Source organism: Helianthus annuus, chromosome 8 (genome assembly GCF_002127325.2).
Source record: "Helianthus annuus cultivar XRQ/B chromosome 8, HanXRQr2.0-SUNRISE, whole genome shotgun sequence".
In the NCBI taxonomy this organism is placed as follows: domain Eukaryota; kingdom Viridiplantae; phylum Streptophyta; class Magnoliopsida; order Asterales; family Asteraceae; genus Helianthus; species Helianthus annuus.
Window position 1 is genome coordinate 584,122 of NC_035440.2, and position 23,487 is coordinate 607,608.

The 23,487-nt window shown below is 36.5% G+C and overlaps 3 protein-coding genes and 2 pseudogenes across 3 annotated transcripts; 1 reads left to right on the forward strand and 4 right to left on the reverse strand.

Moving 5' to 3' along the window:
• Positions 1-1,547: 1,547 nt before the first annotated feature.
• Positions 1,548-3,342, reverse strand: LOC110873924 (annotated as a pseudogene).
• Positions 3,343-4,928: 1,586 nt separating this feature from the next.
• Positions 4,929-7,202, reverse strand: LOC110873923 (probable serine/threonine-protein kinase PBL22). Its single transcript, XM_022122956.2, has 5 exons — positions 6,569-7,202; positions 6,256-6,486; positions 5,711-6,045; positions 5,379-5,639; positions 4,929-5,246 (listed from the first exon to the last, which is right to left on the reverse strand). The coding sequence occupies exons 1-5, from the start codon at positions 7,194-7,196 to the stop codon at positions 5,016-5,018; spliced, it is 1,686 nt and encodes a 561-aa protein (XP_021978648.2). The 5' UTR covers positions 7,197-7,202; the 3' UTR covers positions 4,929-5,015.
• A 5,456-nt stretch (positions 7,203-12,658) lies between these two features.
• On the forward strand, positions 12,659-14,758 carry LOC110871697 (equilibrative nucleotide transporter 1). Its single transcript, XM_022120413.2, has 2 exons — positions 12,659-13,418; positions 13,870-14,758. The coding sequence occupies exons 1-2, from the start codon at positions 12,884-12,886 to the stop codon at positions 14,598-14,600; spliced, it is 1,266 nt and encodes a 421-aa protein (XP_021976105.1). The 5' UTR covers positions 12,659-12,883; the 3' UTR covers positions 14,601-14,758.
• Positions 14,759-14,777: 19 nt separating this feature from the next.
• LOC110873922 lies at positions 14,778-16,618 on the reverse strand (annotated as a pseudogene).
• Positions 16,619-16,771: 153 nt separating this feature from the next.
• LOC110871696 lies at positions 16,772-19,250 on the reverse strand. Its single transcript, XM_022120412.2, has 4 exons — positions 18,217-19,250; positions 17,843-18,022; positions 17,604-17,695; positions 16,772-17,524 (listed from the first exon to the last, which is right to left on the reverse strand). The coding sequence occupies exons 1-4, from the start codon at positions 19,000-19,002 to the stop codon at positions 16,912-16,914; spliced, it is 1,671 nt and encodes a 556-aa protein (XP_021976104.1). The 5' UTR covers positions 19,003-19,250; the 3' UTR covers positions 16,772-16,911.
• Between the last annotated feature and the right edge of the window lie 4,237 nt (positions 19,251-23,487).

The following is a 23,487-nucleotide window of genomic DNA, read 5'->3' on the forward strand; positions in this document are numbered from 1 at the left end:
TTTTTTTTTTCTTTTTTTTTCACTAAAATTATAAAAGGAGCTCTTTACAAATTAATAACTAAGTTTTTCATATATTCCACTACAATTACTAAAGTTTTTTTCTCTGTAAAATTAGTCAACTTTTATTACTTATTAAATTAAGTGATTTATATAGAATACATATGAATCTTAGTTATTGTCTAATCATCTTTTTTTTTTCATTTAATGTAAAACAAATATAATAATGAAGAATAAAAACTTATTAAATAGTAACCAAGTTTTATAATAGGTCAATTTAAGTCAAAATGGGGAAAATATATTAAAAAAGATTTAAATATGTTCCCTTTAATTTTTTCAAATTTTAGAAAAAAATATGCAAATTTGGTACAACATAAAAAAGGTTACTTTTCTGAGACAAAATAAGGGAACATATAAATTAGGTGAACTAGTATATATTTTGTAATTTTTTCCAAAATATAATCTAGAGTTCTTAATATTCGAAACATCAACATAATCTAGACTTTTATAATATATTAATATAATCCGAGCATTCAAATTCAAAAACTTGTATAATAGCGTAAGTATTTAGGACATCCTGGTCTAGAATCCAGATCCCATATTTAATTGGATGAATATGTCTAACCTCTAAAAGATGATCCAAAGTCTATTGGGCTGTCAAGTGCAAGGCTTGTAGCCCAGAACTGATACTGACCCAAAAAAAAACACATTTTAGAAAAGAGTAAACTGCAATTTTACCCCCTATGGTTTGGGGTCATTGGCATGTCTACCCCCTAAGGAAATAATTGCAATTTTACCCTCCACTGTTTGGGGTTATGTCGCAACCTTACCCCCCCAGCCTCAAATTTGTTAACAGATCTGTTAACTTTAATGTGAAATGACTATATTGCCCTTTCATATTACCCCCTGTGTTTTGTTCTAATCTGTAATATTATCCCCTGTCACCGCCATTCACCACCACAACCACCACTGCCACCACCCTCAACCACCTCCAGCCACCACCCTTAAACAATACAGATATTGTCTCTCCCCCTCCCCCTCTCTCTCCCTTCACCTACCACCACCACCGTCTTCCCCAACACCATCATATGCCGCCGCCACCACAACATACAGAATTTGGGTTGAAAACCCCAAACACATCATCGAAATCAGAATTTGGAGGTTTGATATTACCCCCTGCCACCATTGCCACCGCCATTCACCATCACAACCACCACTGCCACCACTGCCACCTCCAGCCACCACCCTCAAGTCCTCACCAATGTAATTTTTGAACTAATTGAATCAAAGGTATCAATCAATCAATGTTACATACGGAAAACACCCACCTGTGCCTATATTAATTAAATAAAAAGACACATTCATACACACCATATATGTCGGTGTGCAGCTGATCTGGCTGAAACAAATCAACAATATTACCCCCTTTTCAGCCTCTCACTCCCTCCTCACCCCAAACCCTTCTTCCCCTGCTGCTCATTCTTCCCCAATTTCAACCCCAAATCATGGAAACCAGCTTGGTTTCCAAATGGGTTTTGTTGTTCTTGCTCTTACTTCAAATGGGTGTTCAAAAGATTCAGTGTACTGTCACATATGACAACAAGGCCATTGTTATTAATGGTCAAAGAAGAATCTTGATTTCTGGTTCTATACATTATTTTCACTGCAGCTATATCTCTATTATTATTACTCAAATTCAAATTCAGATTTGAATTCAAATCAGATTGACCTAATTTCAAGCTATTCGAACTTTTGGAACCGTATAGAATCTCCTCATCATCGTTGGGGATTCTATCGGAGGAACGTACTGGCGGCGATTGCAGTACCGGCGGCGATTGCAGAGGAGGTGCAGACGACGTCGTTTGAAGCGGCTGGAGTACATCGGTGTATAGATCTTCGAACGCTGCATCATCTTCTTCTTCATATTAGGGTTTTCTTGTTATTTAGGATCTAATAATGGAATCACTGTTGTTCATCTTCTTCAAACATTGTCATCAGTGTTGTTCATCTTCTTCATATTAGGGTTTTCATCTTCTTCAAACATTGCGATGGGGATTGTGATGAACGGAATAAAGGAATAATGGGTTTTCTTGTTATTTAGGATCTAATAATGGAATCACTGTTGTTCATCTTCTTCAAACATTGCAATAACTGTTGATGGTGCTTGGTGGTGGTTGACGGCAGTTGAAGTATGACGATGGGGATTGTGATGAACGGAGGTGGTGATGGAGACCAGCGATGGCAGTGATAAACGATGAACAACAGTGATTGCAATGTTTGATTCTTCTCGAGATTATATAATAATAATAATAATAATAATAATAATAATAATAATAATAAATATAGGGTAAGATTACCAAAATACCCCTGCCTATAATAGTCAAATAACTGTTGACTGACGGTAGGGGGTAAAGTTGCGACATAACCCCAAACAGTGGGGGGTAAAATTGCAATTATTTCCTTAGAGGGTAGACATGCCAATGACCCCAAACCCCAGAGGGTAAAATTTCAGTTTACTCCTTAGAAAATGTATTCCATGTAGTAAAAAGTACTAAAGTTAAATCTCATCAACTGTTCCAAAAGTCCATTAAATACTACCACCAAATATAACAAATGTCTCTCACACGAAAAACAAAATCCTCAACTTATTTTTTAAAGAAATTCACCAACACCTGTTCTACCATCACTTTGTGCTTTTTGCTTCGATCCATTTCTTCGCAGACAGAATGCAGCAGCCGAGTGGATCTACATAAAACATCAAGAAAAATGAAAGAGATTTATTATAAGTTTAGCCATGCAAAACTATAGCCCATGGACTCATGTTTAAATTCAACACATGGTGTTTTTGACATCTGCCAATATAACATATACCTCTTTGTTGTAGAACTTCAAGGGCCATACGGATTTGCATCCATTGTCATTTTCGTCTATTGGGTTCTTGAAATCAACCTCAGGTCGAACATAACATGAATCCAATAACACCACTGCATTCGTATTTTGGTACACAGACAGATCTTTAGTTAAACAAAATGATATTGTCACTTCATGAAATAAACATATGGAGCACAAGATTACCTAGGATATGTAGCAACAGTTGTCCATGCATAATTGACTGACCCTTTAAAAACCTGGCGGCAATATGCTTGCAACAATATCTTCAATAATGTGCATATGAAGCCATATGCTCTCCCAATAATTGTTAATAAAGAACAGAACCTTTTTAGGATTTGGGATCAAACAAAGAGGAAGATGAGTAATCATCTCTTGGTACGCATATTCGTCTCTCTCTGTAAGTTGAATTACTCCATCCAAAACAAGAACCTTTCCATATGTTGCAGACTGAAACAAAAACCATCATAACGTTTATCCTGAAGCATCAACTAATCAAAGAAAGAGAAAAGGCTGCAAAATCAAATACCATAACATTCTGGTAATTCGGATTTGGCCTGAAACAACACTTTTTCCACCTTCAAAGAGTGTGCTTCTCCTACAAGTACAACTTATCAAGTTCGTTACAATATTATATCTTTAATCAATTTAAGATATCCTATTAAAAAACCTAAGTAACATCTTTAAAGGACTTTGTATGCACCCACATGATGGTGTTAGTGTTGCTAGTTGCCAACGTACTATGGAATGGAGCTCCATCATGGTCTTACCTATTATTCACCATCAACATATCTATACATACAACATACCATATTGGTACCAGATGTTCATCATTTGGCCGTCGAATAGTGGTTTCCAAATTTACGTCTTTGAGACCTCTTTTAATGAGTTATGTGCAAGTTACAGCTCGTTTTCAGAGTCAAGTAAACTAGAACCCGTCCAAAATGACAATACGATTCAATCTACTATGAAATGGTAGCAACATGATACAAGTTGAAACTAGTAATGAATCTATAACTTTTTATATGTTATTTGTTTGATAGTGTAGCTTTCTCCAAAATAATCTCCATGTAATGATTTAATACACTTATATTACATATAATAAGTCATGCATATTTATGGTAAACATGTCTTTTTTTAGTGATTTATAAACGCACATACATATCAAGAATCAAAGTTGGGTTGCAATATGAATTAGGGGGGCATAATAAACTAAAGGTCTAAAGCCATAATCACATTATCATTTCTTTTTCTCCTAATTAAAGACTTTTGTAAAGGTTACATATTCTCACGCGATGTCATAATTTATTTAAAGTTGCTATTTATATTTCTTTAATGATTTAATAGTTATGAATGAGCGTGTGCAAAAATCAAATAATCATCCCTTTAAGTTTTCCTTTACTACTTTTTAAACAGTTACAAAAAATATTTTTGGTTTCTAGTAATCATTACTATATGTATGGTATAGAATTATAAGATTCAAATGAGAAGAATTTTTTTGTAAGAAGAAAAAAAAAATAAGTTTCAACCAATAAGAATTATTCATTTTACTTCATTTAGTTTTTGCATTTAATTTTAATATAAGGGTATATTGGTAAACTTACATAAATCATTAATTTGTATTCTTCCCATTTAATAACTAACTAAATTAAATTTGTAACTCCTTTTCAAAATATATACTTTTTCCAAATTGAAAAAAAAACAACTTAATTTAAAGTGTAGAATAAATTACTAGTTGTGTAGGGTAAATTACGAGTTGTGTAGGATATATATTTCGAGGTGTGTAGGATAAATTTCGACTGTGTAGAATAAAATACTATAATATGTAGAGTATATGTAGGAAAATTTTGATATGTGTAGGCTTTGTAGATTATATGTACGATAATTAATAATTAATTGACTAATTAATTAAACAGAGAAACATTAATGATATAAGTTATAAATGAAATAGTATTTTACTAGTATGCTCTTTCTTTTTTTTCTTTTCACATTAAATTTCTTCTTAAATGAACTTTCCCCTTGTATAGGAAACAATCCGCTACTAGTGTATTTATGATGGTATAGCATAAGCATTTTGTTACAAAAATATTCGTTAATGTATACAAACATTATCTATCTCCATATAGAGTCTAGACCATTTTTGGTGAAACCTTTGGTGTTAGTGACCCATCTCGTATAGACATGTCAAGAGCCTTTTCGAGTCCAGCAACCACTTGTTCCATTGAAGGCCTTTGTTGCTTCATCCCGATACAAGAAATTGCTAGATTGATTATAAACTCAAACGCCTTCAACGAGTAATCCCCTTTGAGTTTTGGATCCGCAAACTCTGTCATACTCCCCGCCTTCGTTAATGTCATTGCCTAATCATCATCAAATCAAATCAAATCAAATCAACATCTTTTTTAATGGCAACGTTTACTTCTACTCTATTACACCAATAATCCTAAATTAATCACCTATTGATCATAATACTTAAGAAAGGAAACTTTTACCATTTTTCCAATCGGCATTGGCCTTTGCAAGTCAATATTGATCACCCGTTGCCCCGAAAGAAGTTGTAAAAGCACGATTCCAAAGCTATACACATCACCAGACGGGTTGACCCGACTGTTCTTTTGGTATTCAGGATCCACATACCCGAATGTCCCTCTCACTTCTGAGCTAACATGAGATAGACCCGTGTCAATAATCTTTGACAATCCAAAGTCGGCGAGCTTCGCTTGAAAGTTCATATTTAGGAGAATGTTTGTTGGCTGCCAGAATATAAACATTAAAATCACCACAAAAAAATAAAATAAGCAACATTAAAATGTGGATTAGTTACCTTTATATCGCGATGAACTATGCATCCTGCAGGGTATGTATGAAGAAACCAGAGTCCCCGAGCACAATCAATGGCGATTTGAAGACGTTGGATCCATGTAATAACTTTATCTTTACTAAACAGCCATTCTGATAGATTTCCCCAATGGCAAAGCTCGTAAACAAGAAAACACTCCCCTTCACCCTCACAGTGATCCAACAATCGCACAAGATTTGGATGTTTTACGTGCGACAAACTTGTTATCTCCCTAACGTAAGTTTCCTTTTCACCATCGTTGACAATGTGCTTGATCGCAACATTCTGACCATTCGCGAGTATGCCTTTATACACCTTCCCTAAACAAATCAATAACCATTCAATTAAAAAACATGACATCTATACGCAAGTCTATAAGTTCAGTTTAAATCCAACCAAACATGTTGTCTGTCGGAAAGAGCTTGCAAAGGAGTTTATTTATACAACATAATTGGTTAGATGGTAGTTATCGACCCATGTGACATGATATTGGTGTAAACTAGTGTCAACGTATCGTATCATAACCTTACCTGCGTTTCCTTCACCGATAAAGTTTGATGCTTTGAGATCATTTGTAGCCGCATAAATGTCCTTAACCGTTAACTTTGTAGTCAATTCTTTTGGGAACGGCGAATCCAACACACACATACTGTTTTTGCACTTCGTTGACTTTCCAGTGACCGATTTTCTGAAGAAAAGCAACAGTGTTGTGGTTACAATAATCATGATGCCGACCAGACCTCCGATCAGAATCCATATTCCTGAAGATTTCAAGAAATTATCAGGTCAACAGTTTGATTATAAGTTCTTTAACACATGAATATGTGTTCAAGTTAAACTCACCAGTGCTCATTTTTTTCTTATGTTCATCATGATTATGTTGAATGTCCTCGGATTGATCTGATCCAACACTTTGATTCTGTCCAAGACACTGATAAACCGCTCGAACCCATTTCACATCAGAAATCTTTCTAGTCACCATCGAAACAAGAACTGCAAATCGACAAATTTCATTTTCTTCCACACTACTATTAGCCCCAATCTTTTGCCACCTTTCATAACAAGAGCTGCAGCTGTCTTTCGATTCCAACAGCTCACAATCTTGATCCAGACGGGTCAACGAGCTCTGCAGCTTGTTAGCAACATCAGTCAATGAAAAGTCCGAGCAGCTGCCAGAGCCAGCTGCAAGCTTTTCAACGCCGCAGCTCAGAAGATTTCTTCCGTTGCTACCTTCTAACGATGATCGACAACTCTGTTGTTGACTTGAATTCAAGAAAATTGATCCTGTTTGATTTGCGTGTCTTGCTAATGCCGATAGATATTCTTCGAAGGCTGATTCGCAACATCCATAGTCGAGAAATCCATCCCAATTCGCGCTCCCACAGCTTGAAGAAGGTTGCATATCGAGAACACATTCATCCGATAAATTTTTAGCCAAAACACTTGTAACCAACACAAACACGAACAACATACGAAACATTTGAACTGGAAAGAAAATGTTTCAATTTAATGCAAATTTAAAATTTTGGGTAGGATTAGGATATATATTTATGAGAAATAGATTTTTATGGCCTTCTTTTGTAATATTCGACGAGGATAGAAGGTATAAACATAAGAAACTACAAAAAATATACAGACTGTTTGATTACATTTGTTACGATTTATTTATATTTATTACGAAAATGTGGAATGTTTAATGTGCTTCCAATTGTAGACTCACAACTGTAAAGACAATCGCCGGCCATTTCAGTTTGAAAAGGTCTTAATGTGCTTTATTAAGATACAAGTTCATTAGTAAAAAAAATTAAATTTGTTTATTAATCTTTGTACTACGTCTAACTTGCATTTTTTAGTATAGAAAAAGAAAGGTGGACGCATATTTATAAGAGTTTTTGGGGATGGATTTACAATAAAACTACAAATGTGAGACAATGATAAGTTTTATGTAAAAGAAAGTTCAAGGCAAGTATAACAATTACTATGATTATGGCATCTAACTTAATGTACCAATTTGCCGATGTTTTCTTGGTCTAGTGGTCCGTCTTTAAGTTTCACAAAATGGATCACAGGTAAATTTTAAGAGTAGATTTTAGTTAGCGTACGCATGTGTTCATAGTTCAAAAATAATAATGTACTAATCTGTATTCATACTCATCAAATCAAATACAAAAAGTATGCAATACAACTATCCAATTAGTTAAAAAAAAAAAGTCTGATTAATGAATGTTTAAATGTCCTTCTGAACATTAATTAATACATATTAACAAATAAAAGTAAGACCATTACTAATATAAGTAAGACCATCCGTAATGGTTAATGCTCTCTAAAAGACATTTTCCCAGCATCATGACACCCTTTTAACAATGTGTAATGGTTAACGTCCCTTAACGCATTTTTAATTATTACTTTCCGTCTTGTCTTCTATAAGGCCTAGGGTGGTGTCGAGGGTTTTATCAACGCTCTTTACGCCCATATAATGCCCCATTACGCAGTGGCGGAACTAGCCCAAAAAGTTAGGGGTATCCTAGTTTTTTTTTTTGATCAGTGGTATCCTTTATATAACAGAAACGGAGTTGAGTGGTATTTTTACACTACGGAAATGGAGGTAAAGGGTATTTTTAGACTACGAAGACGGGGTTGAGGGGTAGCCTGTATGCTACCCCTATTAACACTCTATGTCATTGTCTGCCACTACCATTACGCATGTTCTAATATAGAAGGCTAGTTTAAACGGTATTTTTTTAAACAAAAAAGCCTTATTGAAGAGACCGTTTAAAATAAGAACAAATAAAGAAGCATTATTAAGAGAGCTTTTAAAAAAAGTTAATTCTTATTACTACTTCTCATGCATGATGATATGTGTAACTAATAAAACAAATACTAAATCAAGATCTCTCTCTCTCTCTCTCTCTTGTAAGTCTGTCCATCATACTAACGCCAATTTACTTAAAACAATAACACACATGAAAATGAAGGGTAGTTCTTATAAAACAAAAAGGTGTATATTTAAAATTAAAATGGTATATTAAGAAGAAGCTGATTAGGTATTATGAACTTCTTTGTGGTTTAGTACGTATGACAATCATATAAGAACAAATTAAAGGATACAATGATATTGTTCTTTTCTCCTCAAGCACATTTCATTTTTGACTTATAAAATTAAACGTAATAATTGTTAAATTTTACGATAGTTGACTTATAAAATTAAAATTATTGTTAAATTTACGATAGCCATAAATTGTTTGGATCCTTGTACTATTTCATCTCATTTGTAAGCAACCAGCAAGCTGTATCTAGAACCATAAATCGATAAGTTTAGCAATCCCTATAGATATGCCATGAATTACACAAAACTAAAAACATTAGGCATTCTACTTGTGATTAAACAGGTTTTTAATTAGTGTATGAGTTTGAGTGACATGAAAACAAATACCCAATTTTTATTAATATATAGTTTTTGCTATGGATTTTTGCAATTGAAGATTAGAATGAAAAAAAAAATACATGCATATGACTAGCTAGTAGTCGAGAACAAACTTTTATCTTTAAATATATCCAACCAAGATTTGTTTGCACACATCTTTCAATAACTTATTTCTGATGACTTATATTGATTGTATTGAGTATTAGATCCAAAAATTTACGTGAGAGGGGTAAAAATGGGACGAGCCAATGATAGGCCGGGTAGAAAACATGTCGAGTCAAAGAAAGCAGAAAATGGCGATAAAACAATTTTCATTTAGCAACACACTTGCCTGTCCATATTTTATGCCATCTTTGCTTACTAATCTCCTAATTAGTGTAAAATGTTTTGTTATAAAACCTTATATAAGTGCTTCATGGATTTAAGTATCAAGCTATTAACTATCAAACAAAATACATTCTTTAACTATTTGCACAACTTCATGCCTTCATGATTTAATGCAGAGACTAAAAAAGAGTATGAGAAAAAGTTCTCCCCAATCCATGATGCAAACTAGATCTGCCTCTATTGGGCTGAAAGAAATGAGATAATGGGGCCTTGTCAAGTTATAAATGGGTTTTTAATAGCATTGGGCTTGTTCTCCCATCTACTTGCTAGTTGATACTTGATATTAGAGGTGCACAAAATAACCGGTTAATTAAACGTAACGGGTTATTAATCGAAACCACAAATACACATCAATTCTCGAGCCCCGTTGTTATCTGCTAAATTTAAATGGGTCTGAGATTGAATCATATCATTTTTTTACACAAAATAACTGGTTAATTGACCGTAACCGGTTATTAATCGAAACCGGTTAAATGCCATTTTTTTTGTAAATGGTGTTAGCAGTGAACTAATAGTGTTGTATTATTATTTATTTAAATTCAAATACTATGGATATGGATATGAGTCTTAAGTACACAATCATTTTTATAATTTAATTCATTTAAAAATTAAAATATTCGACAGACCAACTATTATTGATCTAGAATACAATTTAATTCATTTAAAAATTAAATATTCTAAAGACCAACTATTATTGATCTACAATTAGAAAACTACTTTCAATTTAGATTGTGCGGATTAGAGAGTAATATTAAACAAAATTGTGATTTACTCAAATCTTTTTAAAGATTAAATAATATATTTAAGATTATAATGGGTAATCAGTAATCACATTGTGACCTCCTTTTCTTCCGGTATACTTTATGGTTTCTTTTCTTGTCTTGGAATCCTAACCATTTGCAAGTAAACTAAAAGCAACAAGAATTCACATTAAGACCTACTATTATTTTTTTTAACGGCAAGAAACGACATGTCAACCACCGTGACACCGGATGTTGTGGCCAAGATCGACTATTTGACCGTTGTCAACCCTTAGCTGGGGAGAATGAGAGTCAAACCTGGGTCACAAGGAACATCAAGTATTTCCCCAACGACTCCACCACTACCTCATTGGCCTCATCTCTGTTACCTAATTCAACTAAAAACACATATTTCTCTACGTTAGTTTTATTTTTCAAAAACCTCTCATATCTAGTGGTGGGCGCAAAAATTATTTGCTAGGGGTGCGGATAAGTTGTTCAATTATATTTTCAAGGGGTGCCGTCGAATTTTTTGTCTAAAACGTACACTAATTTTTTTCAAGGTGCCACCGCCCACCTTAGCCAAATGATAAATCCGCCCCTCCTCATATCAAACTTTAACCATCCATCTTTATCTCTATTTTAGTCACATAAACACTTTTTTCATTATTTTTTTTTTCTATTTTTTATATAACCACAATAAAATATGAAGTACTGAATATGAATCTCTGGATAGATGTAGTTTAGTTTTCTAGGATAGGGATAGTGTACATTAATTCAGAAGTGTGAGAAGTATATTATAACACTATATATAACACTATATAACACCATATAAACACCGCATAACACAATGTAACACCATATAACACTATGTAACCCTATATAACAATATATAACACTATACATCTATCATATACATACTATCAGACAAAATATAGTGTTATATTTGTTATATAGTGTTACATAGTGTTATACGTTGTTTATATGGTGTTATATAGTGTTATATATAGTGTTATAATACACTTCTCACACTTCTGGATTAATGTAAATGATCCTCTACCTAGTTTTCTATAAATTTTTATCTATTCGTTTCATCTCTCTTCAACATTTTCATTTTCTACACTTACCTCCCATAATTTTAATAGTTCATTAACTTTATAGTTGGTAACTTAAAGCCTGTGAAGACATGCAAGGATGATGTTTTAACTTTTATGCATATGATCATATCAATTGAATATTATCTTGAAACTCTAATTACACATAAATATATTTTCATTATACTTTTGTTGTTTCGCAAATCTGAAAACGTGTATATACACATATTTCATAATAAAGGTTGAACTAAACTACTAAACAAGAGCATCCAGACGAGTACATAGAAAAGTCAATGTAAAACTAAAAACAATAACATCAACAAGTGGATTAGTTTTGTATTCTGTAACTTTAACTTGTAAGAATGATATACCTTCAATGAAACGTTGCGTATGAAAATGTTGAATATGATGCTTAATTGCCTTATATTTGATTTTCACATATTTGTTTTCATCTATACTGAACACATAAATGATAAAATGAAGAAATCCAAGGTTTGAAAGTCAAGATATTGTAGATCTTAAAATAGATGGTTGTATAATTTAAAGTACATAGGCGAACACTCTTAAATATTCACATGACTAGATTAAATATGAAAGATCAAAAGTACATAGTCTTTAAGTTATCATTTTAGGCGAACACTCTTAAAGATTCACATGACTAGATTATATCCATGTTATGATTGAATACATTGAAGATTCACCTCTCTCGTTCTTTCATTTTTCTCTTTTCCATCTTACCATCTTCTTTTTTTTTTTTTTCTAAAGCATGGTGTAATTTAATTAGAACTCATCAAACAAGAAGCTAGAAGGCAACAATTATATTATAAAAAGATGCCGCAAACTATCCGCGTAGTAGATTAGATGAGTGTGAGTTATCATTAGACAAAGACGCCGCACCAGATCACTAACATTGAGAATGTAACAAACGACATTAGTCTAATGGTATCTTTGTGTGTAATTGGTGTCTCCTTCTTTAGAGGTTGAGTGTTGAGTCTCACTATAGAATGTAAACTAAAATTACGAGTAGTAGATTAGATGAGTGTGTATTATCATTAGAAAAAAATATATCTTTTTTTAAATGGCAAATTTCAATAGAACAACTAACAAACAATTAGCAAACAAGATAAAGTTATAAGAAACATACTTATAAGATGATCTATTTTTAATTTAAGACTTAACATCCTCATTCCTCCACCGTCTTGAAAACAATAGCCGCTTTCGAGGAGAAAATAACGTCATTTCTTGCCTTCCATCCTCATAAGTAGTAGATGTTAAACAACACATATTTTATGGAAGGGACAAAAAAATATCTTTTTTTTTTAAGAATAAAAAAATAAAAAATAAAATCTAATATTGAAAATGTATCATATGTATATTATTTTAGCCACGTCACTACTACCTTCAATGTGATATTAAATTAAATCTTGGTGGGAGGAAACGTGACGTTTGACATTTTATACACCAGCACTCATTCCCTACCAATCTCCATCTTCTCCACCAATCTCCGCCGATCATGGGTGGCACCACCACTTCCCCCACGGCCTCCGACGACTCCGAATCACCCTCCCTTCTCCTCCTCCCAAAACACAACACCAAAACCCCCCAAGACTCATACCATTTAGCCTACATCATCTACTTCATCCTCGGCACCGGCTACTTAATCCCATGGAACGCATTCATCACAGCCGTTGACTACTTCTCCTACCTCTATCCCGATGCCTCCGTTGACCGCGTCTTCGCCGTCGTTTACATGATCGTAGGCCTCATATGCCTCCTCTTCATCGTCTTCTTGTCCCACAAGTCAAATGCATTCGTCAGGATCAACGTTGGTCTTGGTTTGTTTGTTGTGTCGTTGCTTGTTGTCCCCGTTATGGATGTAACTTATATCAAGGGCCAGGTCGGAGTTTACGGTGGGTTTTATGTGTCTGTTGCTGCTGTTGCGTTGTCCGGTATTGCCGATGCGTTGGTTCAGGGTGGGGTTATTGGTGCCGCCGGTGAAATGCCGGAGAGATATATGCAGGCTGTTGTTGCCGGAACTGCTGCTTCAGGTAAAATGCTTTGTTTATTTAGGGTTTCAATTTGTTTTTTTAGATTAAATTTGGGGATTTTTATTGACTTATTTGAATAGGGGATAATACTATTCCATCCAGATTCCATTCTATTCTATAACATGAACATTACCCTAAGAATCTTATTCGAATTCAAGATAGATATCAAGATTTAGGGATGAGCTCGGTACCGAACGGTACCGGTACCGAAAATCCTCAAAAGTGGGTACCGGTACGATACCGAACCGGTACCGAAAATGTCAAAAGTCGGTACCGAATCGGTACCGAAAAGGTACCCGGTTCGGTAAATTCGGTACCGGTTCGGTACCGGTACCGGGTCCATTTTGCTCATCCCTATCAAGATTTAGTGAATAGGGGATAACTGAATTCATTTACCCAGTATTCCCTATATGCTCATGATCCAAAATTGTAGATTTTTGACTGATTACAGGAGTTCTCATATCAATGCTAAGAATCTTTACCAAAGCTGTATACTCACAAGACGAAGCCGGGCTAAGAAAAAGCGCGAATCTTTACTTCATAGTCAGCATAGTAGTGATGATCATATGCATCGTCTTACATAACGTAGCTCACAGACTTCCCGTTATCAAACATTACAACAATTTAAAGATCCAAGCTGTGAACGACGAAAAAGAAGAAAAGGGTGTTCTTTCGGATGCCCTGTGGCAGTCTACATTATGGGACGTTGTTGGGACGGTCAAATGGTACAGTCTTGGTATAGTTATGTTATACGTCGTGACGTTAGCCATTTTTCCAGGTTATATTACGGAAGACGTTCATTCTGAAATCCTCGCAGACTGGTATCCAATCATCCTTATAACAAGTTACAATGTGTTTGACTTGGTTGGAAAAACTTTGACCTCAGTCTATGTTGTTGAGAATTCTAAGGTGGCCATAGGTGCATCGTTTGCTCGACTATTGTTTTTCCCGGTTTACTTGGCTTGTTTACATGGGCCTATGTTTCTTCGAACCGAGATCCCTGTGACCATTGTGACTTGTCTTCTGGGACTCACAAATGGCTACTTGACTAGCTGTTTGATGATGGTGGCTCCTAAGACCGTGCCACTTCAGCACTCGGAGACGGCTGGGATTGTGCTTGTGTTGTTCTTGGTTGTGGGTTTGGCGTCTGGTTCGGTTGTTAGTTGGTTTTGGGTCATTTGATTGTTGTTGTAAACTGTGTATTTGGATAGCAAAATGTAGATATTGTTTCTTTCTCATTCTGGGAAGTAATGTATTTGATATAATCGCTTTAATTCATGTTTTAAGTTTTATTCTTGTGACTTCAATCATACTAGACTTGTGTATGGGTTTGCAGTCAATGAGATTGTGTTATTATTTTCATTATATTTATTTTGCAGCACGTTATAAGTTTTACAAGATTTGGATGTTTTACATGAAACAAACTTGTTATCTCCCTAACATAAGTTCCCTTTTCACCGTTGTTGACAATGTGCTTGATTGCAACATTCTGACCATTAGCGAGTATGCTTTTATACACCTTCTTCAACCAAACACCCATAGTGTTCAAGCTGTGGCTCCATCCCAAACTCATTTATCATAGATTCAAACAACTTACAACCTTCTTCAACCAAACCTGCTACACTGCAACCTTTTAAGACTGATGTAAATGTAACCTCATTTGGCATCACATCTTCGTGTCGCATACGGCTATACAACTCAACACACTTGTCACCATAACCATGCATCGCTAGTCCTCCAATGGCAGCACTCCATGTGTATACATTCTTTTCTTTCATCCCCCAGAACACTTCCATCGCCATGTTAATGTCCCCACACTTTGCATACATGTCCACAAGTGCACTGCCTAGCGTCACGTCCATTTTTAGTTTCTTATGCTCTATATACTTATGTGCCCAACTGCCCATCTTCCTGTATCCAATGCACCCAACCGGGTGCACGCAGATAAAACAGAAACCATCGACCCCTCGTTAACTTTCAAACCCTTTGTTTCCATCATATAAAACAATTCCAATCCTTTCAACGGCTCCCCACACTGCACATACCCCGCTATCATCGCATTCCAGGCGATGAGATCACGGTCAGTCATTTTATCAAACAGTTGGCGTGCAAAAGCAATATCTCCCAATCTTGCACATGCCACTAGCATTGCTGTCTGAGTTACCAAATCCGTTTGATTAACATCCAAAAACAAACCTTTTAAAGGTCCTAGAAGCCCCATTTCAGCATACATATTCATTAATCCGCTTTGAATATGCGGGTCCTGATCGAACCCATATTTTAAAACAGTGGAATGTACCGCCAAACCCAAACCCAAATGTTTTTCCTATTTTTCTTATGATTTTAGTTATTGCATTTTATTGTTACATTTAACTATTTTTTTCTTCATCCGATTATGAATTTATGAGTTGAGAGATCACAAAGTTAGTATTGGAACAGCTCAAAACATGCTCCAACGGGGTGTTCAAAACCGGATATCTGAAAATTCGGATATCCGAAATTTTCGGATACCAGATTTCACTATCCGAATCCGTATCCGAACTTTCGGATACGGATTCGGATTGTGAATCAGATATCCGAAAATCCAACTTTTTATTTAATTTTTATATTTTTCATATTCGGAAACGGATATTTTGGATAGTTTCGGATATCCAAATATAAGTTTTCGGATATTTCGGATATTTTCGGATACTTCGGATATTTTCGGATATTCGGATATCCGAAAAAAAATGAAAATTAAATTTTCGGATATATCCGAAATATCCGAAAAAATCGAAATTTCGGATATCCGATTTTCTGGATATTTCGGATATCGGATTTTCGGATACGGATAGTTTTGAACACCCTTTACCAAGGGCCCAGTCTGCACATGGTTAAGGTTATTTACATCCTTAAATCCTTTTGTATTAATTAACCGAATATTAATATAATGTTTATTGTTCATAATAAGTCAAGACATGTGGCGTTAAACTCCCCGGCGATTACCACAACAATCAACTTTCTTGAATGTTAAGAAAGCGATATTCAAACTGTAGTTTTTTTTAACGGTCACCAAAAGGACTTCTATTATCATTCTAGCCGGTGGCTAGCATTAAACAGAAACATACAACAGCGACCATAACAAAGCAGACTAAAAAACGTCGAACCCGCGCCACTGCTCCCATGTCAAAGTCGACTCCTTTGCCCGATGTTTTATCCATAATAAGCTCTTCGTTTTTATCTCTTCTACAATACTAGCGATCACTTTTTTGGTCGCAGAAAACTGTAGCTTTGACTTGTTTATACATATAAATATGAACCCTTTTGACGCAACATTCCATACAATTTAGCTCTTTTTTTGTTTAGAGCGCAAAGAAATATACTTTTGTCCTTATACCATTAATATATAGACCGGACAGGGCGGTATAGAACTAGTTTCAAACAGCAGTACAAGATATTAATTAAATTCAACACAATCAAATTCCCTCACAAATTACACACTAATCAACATTACTCAAGGGTTCTTCATTTTAATCCTCAATTTCCTAGCAATTTGTGTTGCTTTTGGATGCACCGGTCTCTTGCTAGAATCGCATTGTTCAACTTCAACCCAATTAATGACCTTCAATACAAGTGATTGAGGAACTTTCTTCTTATCTTTTTCCATCGATTTCTTCATCCCCTTTTCCAATGCTTTCTCCAAGAACTCCATAAACCAATTCCCAGCCTCGGTCTCAATCTGCATTCCTAATGTTATCGTATTACTTAAACTGCAACAAGACCCCCCTGGATTCTTATTTTCATCGTTGTCAAACACTTTCGCCTTTTGATTAACAGCTGACGGCGGTCTCATTTGCTTCGTCGACTTTTGATCATTTCTTTCGGGAAATGCTGCTATTGATTTGTATAAAGCAGCTCGTCTTTTGGAAGCATTGTTTGAATCTGAGTTATTCGTATTATCATGCAAGGCTTGTGGATGGCTTTCCGATGAGATTTGAACCGTTGCAGCCTTGATTGATGTCATTTCAGCTACTGCTTGAACAATTTGACTATGGAAGTCAAGAAACTGGTCAAAACAGTCTGCTGGATTTTCAGGGTTGGCTGATTTGCTCAAACTGGATAGATTCCTACAGTGATTAAATGTTAGATTTAGCAAAGTGAACCAACACCGACATAAAAAAAAATTAAACTAAAAGTTATTCATACTTGAGGGAACGAACAACGGTTTCAGTGGCTGAGGCTTCTCTAAGTGCTTGAAGGGCAATCTTCTGAGCTGTTTCGCGTTGCTGAATGGCTTCCTGAAATTTATATTTTTCTCATAAATTCAATAACACAAATCCAAATCGCTTTCTTGAATTCGAATTCAGTTTCAAAACTTTCAAATTCGAATAATCAAACAATCCGTAAAACAAGTTGTAACTTTTGAAGTATGTTTTTGAATTTACCTTTCCCAGAAGGCCAAGTTTTCCTGGTAAATTAAACGATAAGCCGGTGTCCCCATACGGAGAATCTTGTTGTGAAGCCATCTGTGAGTTTGAATAACTCTTGGTCTCCGAACCAACACTTGGGGAAGACGACATTCGGGCATTCCTTAAATTTGGAGGAGGTGTTGTGCTTTTCTTTTCCTACAATAAACAATTTCTATATATTCAAGATCAACTGAATTTGGCCACTCTTCAAATAGGTTATACACAACTTTCACATGTCTAAGAAAGTTAAGATTTCAAGTAACAAGTATAACCATAAAGCTAAAACTATAACTCACTGAAACAATTTATGTTCTGATTAACAGTAATAACAAAGAGGAAGATGTACCTACAGCTGTATTAAAAGGACTTCTTAAAATCTTTGCATCTCTGTCGCAAATTGTACTTTTACTCCTCGTATACTTCATCGTCGAAGCACTAACAGCGCAACTCTTTCTCGTTGCAGGACTTTCCATCATCTTCGACAACAACGCCCCACCCGCAGAGCCTCTAACCCCACCATTCGACATTCCGTCCTTCTCACCCGCTCTGCTTCTTATCAACGGCGACATAGGAAAGTTAGGCCTCATTGCAGACCTCGATTTCACAGGCGTACAATGATCGAAATCCAAAGGACATGGCTTCAAAACCATCGGTGAAGCACACACCCCATCTTCCCCCTTTTGTCCTGTCCCCCAAGAACCTCGTCTTGGAGCTGAAGACTTCGTATTCGAGTTCAAAATCGACTTATGTTCTCGTTCCCCTTTTTCTCTCAGACCCATAAGTGGTTCAGGCGTTCCAACAAACGGGTGGCGGCCCGGAAGTGGCTTCGCGCCTTTCGCTATAGGAACCGGTGAACCCGGCTCAAGATTATCAACATAAATGAACTGACCAAGCTGCATCTTGTTGCTGAGAACAAGATCATCTTGTTCAAAGGGTAAACTCACATAGATCGAATGCGAAGAGTCGGAAACTTTGATGTAAAACCCGTGTTTCGGCCACAGGTCTTTCTCATCAAGATCAGCTGGAACAATATCTGTCACTTGTAGAAGTGAACTCCTGTGTTCACTTGTGGGTTTCACCCCTGAATTCATCCCATTCAGAAGCTTCAACAAGATACCCGGTGCCAATGTAGCCATATCGAGTTATCAACAACGAAATTGATCGCAAAAAATTGGGGATTTACACAAGATACAAGAGTTAATTGGACTGTCAAATTTGATCATCAAGAAACGAAACCCTAAAAAAAGAAAGAAGGGTTTGTTGTAACGATCAATTACAGATAATTCTAGAAGAAAAAGTTAGGGTTTTGATGGAAGAATGAAAGGGTTTAAGAGCGGAGGATGATAACGGTAACTAAAGAGAGGTGACAAAGGGACTGAATTTTAAAATGATATTATTGGAACGTTAAAGAGAATATAGATAGATGTCCAACGGTCATATTTGAGCCGTTGAGAGGGCGGCCATGTTCATGATCATATTTAATGACTTTAGGAGGTAAATTATTTTGGGAAATTTAATTTCGTATTCTTGTTAAGTTGATTTCAAACTTTAAAAACACATTTAATACCATATCTTCAAGATTGTATATATTATTAAATATGCAATTCTGTTTTTCATCAAGTATTTTCCTAGTATTATAACTATATCAAGTATCTGTATCTTAACGAACCGAACATCATCGATACAGATATCGGTATTATTGAAATCGGTGTTGGTATTCGTTTTTTATGGTTTTTGCTTGTTACCGTAGCGAACCAAACCAATATTGACCAACAACATCAGTACCAATTATGGTATCATAGGTATTCTTTTTTGTGATTTTCGAACAATGTAAAACACGTTTTGATATTCTTTTAATTATATCACTACTATATTTTTAGATATTTTCTTTTGGTTACACGTGGCATCACAATGTAATTAAATACAATAATGTTGCTGATGACGGGGGTAGCCTAAGACCAAATAAAAATGACTTAAATACATGAATGCTCAAAAGGTTAAATGGTTTAAAGGTTAAAAACATGGGGAGTTGAGATAAAGCAATACGGGAACAGTAAAAGGTCACATCTCTGGTTGCTTCACCAACTCACGAGCCACAAAAGTGACACAGATCCACAGAATGCACTCTTTTATCCGCAGGTCAAAAGGCTTCAACCCCCGAAAGGATAAGTCCCCCACTGCAAGCATGTTCACTAGTCAACACATTCCTCTTTGAGCTAAGGCACTCTCTATAAAAGTGACACTTCATTAAGTGTACAAGACATTCCAAGACCAGCCCTGATTCCTGAAATCTCTGGTCATTCTCCTCAAGTACTTGCTTCATTCGAGTCACTTTCTTTCACATTCAACACACACATTCCTTTTGTTCACACATCCGAAACTGAACACTTCAATGGAGGATCTTGAGCAAACAACCAAATTTAACTAGTGAACCTCTCTCCACGTCTTGCAAACGTGGGGGGACCCCACGACCTGCGTTAGGCAACGTTGAACCCTTCAACCCTTTTGCCTAACCAGCCCCGCTACTATCCTTGGTCTATTATTTGTTGCATCAACAAGTTGGCGCCCACCGTGGGGCCACGCCACTATTTTTCTTCAAAAGACCTAGTAGTGTAGTTCCATTCTCTTGAAATTACCATGTCAGAAAGTGGATCTCCGGGAGAAGTGAATCAGGTCCCAAACACTTCTACCCCAGGTACTAGCCAAGCTCATGTGGCTATACCAACTTCTTTTTCAACACCAGTAGCACTCCCGAGTTTCTCACTTTCAGCACTCCAACTCCGTCCAGATCAGCGGTCCCTTCCCCTAATATCGGTGTCTCTGGCACCCCATCACATGTTGAACTTACCCCTGAGGGGGTCGCCAACAATTTCCTTGAGTTGAGGTCTCTCCTCAACCAATATGTGAGTAGGGAAAGGGACAAGGGAGTGAGGATTCGTTTGAACTATGACGAGCCGGAGCCAACACTATCTCCTGGACCCCCCATCCCTCCTTTTACAAACTCACAACCTTTGGTGTCTAGGGATGAGGCTGGTCCCAGTAATCCTCCTCCAAACCCTAACCCATATTTGTCCGCAAGGCAGAGTCCTACAGCATATCCTCTCTTTTCGTCCCAACCAGCTACAAATGGTGCTCCCTCTTGGGCCATGAGCTGACCCTTGACCAGCTCCTACAGTCCCCAGTGACGAGTCTTCCACACTCAACAACAACTTCATGGGAACAAGCTTTGTCTGTGCTCCCCTTGGCACGAAGTGCTGTTATGAGCACTCCCTTTGGGAGTTAGTTGCCCAGTTGCACCCGGAAGCCTTCAAGGCTTCAACCTTATGCCCCAGATGATGGCCAGCTTCCCGTGGCAGTATTTTATTAATCAGGTGCTAGCCACTCAAGGGAACAACAATAACAGCAACAACGCGGGTGTAAGGGTTGAAGAAGATTTAGCCAAGCCTTATAAACCGAGTAACCTCTCATGCGTTTCACAGCAAATAGCCGATTATGATTTTCAAACAAAAATTAAGATGCCATCCCACATCAAAACATATGATGGGACTGAAGATCCTGAAGATCATCTCCAGATCTTTACTGGTGCTGCAAGAATTGAGAAATGGTCAAATGCTGAATGTTGTTTAATGTTCATGCAAACCCTTGTTGGATCAGCCAGAATCTGGTTCAATGATTTACCTGCTCGAAGCGTTCGAAGATTCGATGACCTCAGCAAGGGGTTCCTAGCCAATTTCTCCCAGCAAAAGCGATACGTAAAAGATGCTACAGTAATCTTTCAAATAAAACAAAGGGATGATGAAAGCCTTCGAGAGTTCATAGAAAGATACAAGAAGGAAGGTCTAACATATGTAGGGGCAGGCGAGAAAATGATAGTGGCCGGTTTTATGAACGCCATTACCTCCAAATATCTCACAAGAGATTTCAACAAATCCGTACCCGAGACCTTGGAAGAGACTCTCGAAAGGGCTGAAGCCCACATCCGGGGAGAGGAGGCAGTAGACATTAAAGAGCAAAGAAAAAGGGGATCCAGCTAGCGAGGCCACAACCCAGCTAGAAAAAGGGGGAACTTCAACTCCTATGACAGACGCCAAAAGGGTTCAGAGCAACGAAGGTCTGAAGGCCGGAACCCTTCTAGCAGGGAGAAAGGCATAAGTTTCACACCCCTTACCAAAACCCCTCAAGAAATCCTTACAACAGAAGAAGTCAAGCAAAACTTTCGGCCTCCTAGGCCTCTCCCCAAAAGCAGGAAAAATGAAAATTCCACACAATACTGTGAATTTCATGAAGAAAAGGGGAACCACACCAATGCTTGCTTCCAACTTAAGAAAAGGATCGAAGAAGCCGTTAAGTCCGGGGAACTTGCTCACTTGGTGAAGGGAGTAAGAGACAAAATGGCTGAAGGAAAGGGCAAGGAAGTCAATATGGTGGATTTTGATGGAAGGGTTCCACACAAAAGGCAGCGGTTGGAAGCTTGGGAGCTTCAGTGTGTTTGCTTCCCTCCAAAGGAGAAAGACCCTCTTTCAAACCCTCTTGTGGTTGAGGCTACTGTGGGAACATTACAAACGAGCAGAGCATACATAGACACTGGTGCTTGTTACACCCTACCACGTTATGATCATAAATACGCTACGGAAATACGTATCGTAAAATTTTTCCCTTTTAAACTATTTTAACATACTTGAATAATAATTAAGTCGACCCTTTTTAAGATAAATACATCATTCGACATTTATGAAATGAGACTATGTTAACAAGTAACTACAATCTGCGTGACCGCCTTCCCGTACAATCCATGATCTTCAGCTCTACCCTCGTTCTCTAGTCCGTCATAAATATCCGACTAACCTGCAGTCACCATATATAACCAACACGTTAATAATTGGTGACATCATATACTTTAGTATGAAGACATATCAATATATGAACGCTTAGAAATCTATCGTTTTATACAACTGCAACATGATATTCCTTCGAGTTCATTCTTTACACCGAGCATCCAATCTTTGAAAGTCCAATACTTACATACCTGCATTCCTGTTCCATTCTCAAGGCACACCATTAATAACGTGATTATTCAAATGTTTTTGAGTCATATATATAGAAGCATATGTACAAGCTCCTTTCTTTCATGCACAATAAATCATACCTCATGTATAAGTACCTACCTACACACGTATGCTTATACACATTTCATACCCACATACATACATACAAACACACTTACGTACACACATACCTACATAAATACATACTTATATTCATACATACATACTAGCTCTTATGTACCACGTACATAATTCCCTATGAATTACTGATGTATCCTAACTACAAACCTCCATGTAATAAGACATGTATGAACAAACTCATATACGTACTCACTACTCTTCATGATTACCTATAAGTTTAAGCCATTGGAATGAGGTTAAATCTGTTCATACATACCCACATACTTAACTCCTTACCCCGCATACTCGCTCACACATCCCGTTCTTACTCACACGTCATAAACGCTTTTTAAATATCTTTCGGGTATGTTTTGGATCTTGAAAATGAGTTCCATACTCACCCGTAACTTACCAAGCCATTTGGTGGGGTTGAAGAACATTATAAAAACTTAAAGA

Coding starts and splice junctions, on each gene's coding strand:
- LOC110873923 (XM_022122956.2), bottom strand. CDS start 7,196: ATGTTGTTCGTGTTTGTGTTGGTTACAAGTGTTTTGGCTAAAAATTTA. Junction 6,487..6,568: donor TAAGAAAAAAATGAGCACTG/GTGAGTTTAACT, acceptor TGAAATCTTCAG/GAATATGGATTCTGATCGGA. Junction 6,046..6,255: donor TATCGGTGAAGGAAACGCAG/GTAAGGTTATGA, acceptor TGATTTGTTTAG/GGAAGGTGTATAAAGGCATA.
- LOC110871697 (XM_022120413.2), top strand. CDS start 12,884: ATGGGTGGCACCACCACTTCCCCCACGGCCTCCGACGACTCCGAATCA. Junction 13,419..13,869: donor TGCCGGAACTGCTGCTTCAG/GTAAAATGCTTT, acceptor GACTGATTACAG/GAGTTCTCATATCAATGCTA.
- LOC110871696 (XM_022120412.2), bottom strand. CDS start 19,002: ATGGCTACATTGGCACCGGGTATCTTGTTGAAGCTTCTGAATGGGATG. Junction 18,023..18,216: donor GAAGTCCTTTTAATACAGCT/GTAGGTACATCT, acceptor TGTTTATTGTAG/GAAAAGAAAAGCACAACACC. Junction 17,525..17,603: donor ACCGTTGTTCGTTCCCTCAA/GTATGAATAACT, acceptor TAATCACTGTAG/GAATCTATCCAGTTTGAGCA.